Source organism: Lolium rigidum, chromosome 7 (genome assembly GCF_022539505.1).
Source record: "Lolium rigidum isolate FL_2022 chromosome 7, APGP_CSIRO_Lrig_0.1, whole genome shotgun sequence".
Taxonomy (NCBI): Eukaryota; Viridiplantae; Streptophyta; class Magnoliopsida; order Poales; family Poaceae; genus Lolium; species Lolium rigidum.
Window position 1 is genome coordinate 45,065,945 of NC_061514.1, and position 4,428 is coordinate 45,070,372.

Here is a 4,428-nt window from a genome sequence, read left to right on the forward strand (position 1 = left end):
CGTCGCTCTTGTCGTCGGAGTCCAGGTCATCCAGATCGTCATCATCATCGTCGCGAGGAGCTGGTGGCTTGGGCGGGCCACTAGCGCCACCTCCCCCGGGCGTGTTGAGCTCAGCGAACACTCCCAAAGTGTATGGTTCGCCATTGACGCAGAGTTGCACTGTCCCTTTGATCCGCTCCGGGTGGCGGCATTGGAAACGGACGCGGATGGGCTCGGTCTTCCACTTCTTGAGGGAGAGCTCTTCGACGTCGATGGGCCTACCCAGCATGGTAAGCGCCGCCAAGAGCCGCTCCTTCTCCATCAGGTCGCCGGGAAGGCCGGTAATCTGGACCCAAACCGAAGGGAAGGCCTTCCCTGGCTTGGGAGTGACAAAGGCCTCGCGGATGTCCACATCGCGCTTGCACAGCGGGAGGAAGATCTGTCCCCTGCGCGTGTTCATCCTAAGAGTCTCACGCGAGGGGAAGAGCACGGTGAATTCCGACTCGGAGACCCTCGTCACCTGCCAGTCCCAGTTGACATCCATGAGGTACTTGAGCTCATCCGACAAGAGCTCCGGAGAGAGAGGTGCCGAGGCGAAGTGGATGACTGCCTCGTAGAGCTCCCCCTGGCTCGGTTCCTTGATCGGCTCGACGTCACTGTTGAAAAAGCCACCTCCCGTGATGGCATGGCCCATGGACTGAAGAAGCAGTGGCCTTCCGCGGGTTGGGCATCCCGCCGTCACATGCCCTGTCTTGCTGCAAAGAATGCACACAGGATCATTGACGCAGTCCGATTGAAAGTGCCCCTCTTGGCCGCAGCGGAAGCACTCGCCGCCAACGGCCACAGCCGGCGCCCCGCCGGCCTGCTTGCCCTTGCCCTTGGGCTTGGGCTGGGAGGACGCTCCCTGCGTCGGTCCCCGGTTCCGGGAGTTGTTGCCATGGGAGCCACCCCCGTGACCCCCACCGCCTCCCCGCGTCGGTGCCGGTGCTCCCCTGGCCCTGGCAGCCTCCGCCTTGCGCTTACGCGCCTGTTCCTACTCCCACCATGGAGGGGGGGGACCCCACGACCCATCGTCCGCCGCGGCCCAGGACCGATCATCATCGGCGGCGCCAGCAGAGAAATGGGGCCGCATACCTCCATCTTGGCGGGTGAAATTGTTGTTGCGCCCTTGGTCACCGCCGCGGCTCGAGTCACCACCGCGACCCAGGTCGCCGCCGCGCCCCTGGTCACCGCCGCGACCCTGGTCGCCACGCCCGCGCCCCTCGAAGGGACCGTTGAAGCTCAGGTAGTCGTCGTAGCGGCCGCCTTGCTCCTGCCAGCCGCTATCCCCGCAGCCGCCTTGCTCCTGCCTGCGACCGCCGCCGTAGTTGCTGCTGGAGCCTTGGTTGCCGAAGGGGCCGTTGTTGTTGTTGTAGCCGTGCTCGTCGTAGCGGCATTTGCGCGCGTCTCCGCCGTCGCCGCCTCCGCCGTTGCCGCCGCCGCCACCCGCCATCAGCGCTTGAGCGAAGGAGCGGGAGAGGTCAGGGGGATCTGGGATACGACAGAGGGTGCGGGAGAGAGAGCGACCGCGCCGCACTTCACTAGTGCGAGCCGGAAACCCTAGGGAGGGGTCGGTGCAACCAATAGGAATCCAAAGCCAGCGGGCGCCCGGGCCAGGCTTGGCCTTGGGATATTGGCCCAAAGGGTGGACCGCTTGGGCCTTGGCAGCTAGGCCAAGGGTTGGATGGGCCGGATCCAACGAACCGTCCGCCCAAGGAGAGAGAAAAAGGCCCGGGTGGGCCAGGGGGCCCAAAAACGCGTTCGCGTCTCCCAGCATCGGCCCTACCGGCGAGGCCGGCGGTGGCGGCGCCGCCGCAGGTCGGGCGGGGGTGGCCGGCCACTCCTGTAGTGCCAGGGCAAAGACAGGGGCCTCCCCAGGTCTCCGCTCCTTCCGAGGGTCCCACCGCCCCTCGCAGGTGACCAACCCTGACCGCAGTGGCGTCGCCCGCAACGGGGACCTAAGCGCGTCCGGCACCGGCGCTGTCCCCGGCCGATGCACAGGAGCTGCCGCGGCAGCCAAGCCGCGCCGTGCTCGACGCGGACCCTGCACGGAGGTAGGCCCGTCGCCCAGCCGACGGAAGCGAGGAGGGAAATCACGCCGGAAGCGGGAGCCTTTGCCCCCCGGGGCGAAAGCGGACCGGCGGCCATGGCGCAGGGAGCCCCCAAGCTCCGCCGCCCTGGCGATAAAACCGTCGAGCGTGGCGAGCGGGGCAGGTCGGGACGGCGAGCTCTCCGCAGAGAGGGCCTCCCAGGCCCAGTCCTCCTCCGAGGACCGCACGGCATCCGCGTCGTCCCTGCAACCGGCGGGATCCGCCGCCCAGTCTACCCCAGCCGCGCAGATCGAGCCTCCCCGGCGCCGAAGCAGCTTCCCCACCCTCAGGGGTCGCCGGCGGCGAGGGGGCGCAGGCGGCGGGCGGGGATTCGAAATCGCCCTCCGCGTCGCGAGAGCGGGTGTTACTGTTCATCTAGCTCGATGGAGACGTGAAGATGAAGTTACATGGCGTCTTCATCCTGGGCGCTCTTCACTCCATTTCATCTTGTTGATCTCGCCCTGTACCGCCAATGTCGCGGCAGCCAGAGCGCGCTTGCTGCAGAGCTCAGCTGCAGGGAGTATCGCGAGGAACCTAGTGAGGCACACGCCTACGTAGCCCGCGTCGACGGGAGGTTTGAGGCGGTCGCGGGTGTCGGCGAAGAAGAAGAGCAGCAGATTTTCATTGGCGGCGAATGATTTGCAGTGAGCGAAGCACGTCCAGGCTAGCACGACAATGACGGGCCAAGGTGGACGATGCGCTGCTTGAGGAGTTGGATGCCTGGCGTATCCAAGGTGAACATCGGCGGGTTAACCGCCTGTGGTCTGCCCCGATGTGCGATGCCAGTGCTGCCTGGGGGCGAAGGGGAATATGTACTTGTCAAACGGTCCGATTTTGTTAGCGATATATGCACACAACCATACTAATCTATACAAGTTACAGCCACAAATAAAAGTGAAGTTCTCGGCTCGTCGTATCATCCAATTGTGTAGACAGCTTCGTAAAAAAGTCGTGATGCTGCACATGTAGTAGTGGCGACCACAAACTCTCTTCAGTCCAATGAATAAAGTGCCCTTGTTTTCGTATTTTTCTTTGACCAAAAATACTCTAAATATATAAAAGAAATTATTGTCTAGCATTATTAGAAAGTATTTTTTAATACTAATCCAACGATACTACTTACGTACAATATACTAGATTTTATTGCTTAATATTGTTGGTCAAAATTTGTCTTAGAATATATGTGCGTCTTATTCATCGAAACGAAGATAGTACGGTATAAGGAACACGAGTAATTAAAATCCTTAATATGTCGATTTGAATAAAATCATATTATGTAATAGGAATCTTATTGGATGGATACTGACTATTTAATAATTGAAAAATCGATAGAAAAGTTATCAAACCTTCGTGAATTGACCGTATATGCCGGAGTTCATGACAACCAACGCGAGAGCAAACACTATATGAATCTATAAAAATCACATACAGGACATATGCCATAGAGTAAGAAGGATTTTAAATTGACTTAAATGTGTTATACACAAGCAAGCATAAAATGCGAGGAACGCAAGAAGTATTTGTATGGCCCAACCAATTTGTTCTAGCGAAAAATCATGTACTACAATACCCCCTCCGTTCAAATAATCAAAGTCAAGTTGTGCAAAAAAATTATGTATAACACTTCTAAGGATCTCTGAATGCTTGAAATTATGTATAATACGAATATAATATTTCTATCAACCTGACCTGAGTACTACCACTAGCTCCATCAAAAAATATTTTTGCATCACTCTAAAACATGAGAAAGTGAGACTTGAACTCATCCATCTGTGCCGCGTGGAGCAGTGACACCGATACCTGCACGCCTTGGCCATCCCTGGAGCGCATCATGGCCACCTGACCATCCTGGTTCATCTTGATATTCTCGGTCCGTCTTGGCTTTCCCCACCCGAAGTCGGCGATGTCGTACGCCCTGAAGCCAGGCGAGCCTGATATGTTCATCATCCGGTCTAACAATGCCCAGAGGGTCGGGTTCATGAAATTCCACCCGGCGACTGGGTCCTCCTTCATCTTGTTGATCTCGCCCTGTACCGCCAATGTCGCGGCGGCTAAGGCGCGCTCGCCGCGGAGCTCAGCTGCGGGGAGCGTTGCGGCGCACCCGGTGAGGCAGACGCCTATGTAGCCCGCGTCGACTGGAGGGTCGAGGCGGTCGCGGGTGTCGGCGAAGAAGAAGAGCAGCAGATCGTCGTCGGCGGCGAACGGCTTGCCACTACTACACGGTAGGGATTTAGGGGCACTTTGCCCTGGGGCACTTTTCATAGTGCCCCTAAATACCCCCCTATAGAGGCACTTTGGCCAAAATGCCTCTAATGCCCTA

At 58.5% G+C, this 4,428-nt stretch overlaps 1 protein-coding gene across 1 annotated transcript in view; it reads right to left on the reverse strand.

Annotated features, from left to right (window-relative positions):
- Positions 1-3,779: 3,779 nt before the first annotated feature.
- The window catches only part of LOC124679137 (malonyl-CoA:anthocyanidin 5-O-glucoside-6''-O-malonyltransferase-like), a 16,136-nt gene continuing 15,487 nt past the window's right edge, over positions 3,780-4,428 (reverse strand). The window contains exon 3 of the mRNA XM_047214950.1: positions 3,780-4,320. Within this exon, the coding sequence (XP_047070906.1) occupies positions 3,843-4,320 (478 nt within the window). The 3' untranslated portion in view covers positions 3,780-3,842. The remainder of the gene's footprint in view (positions 4,321-4,428) is intronic.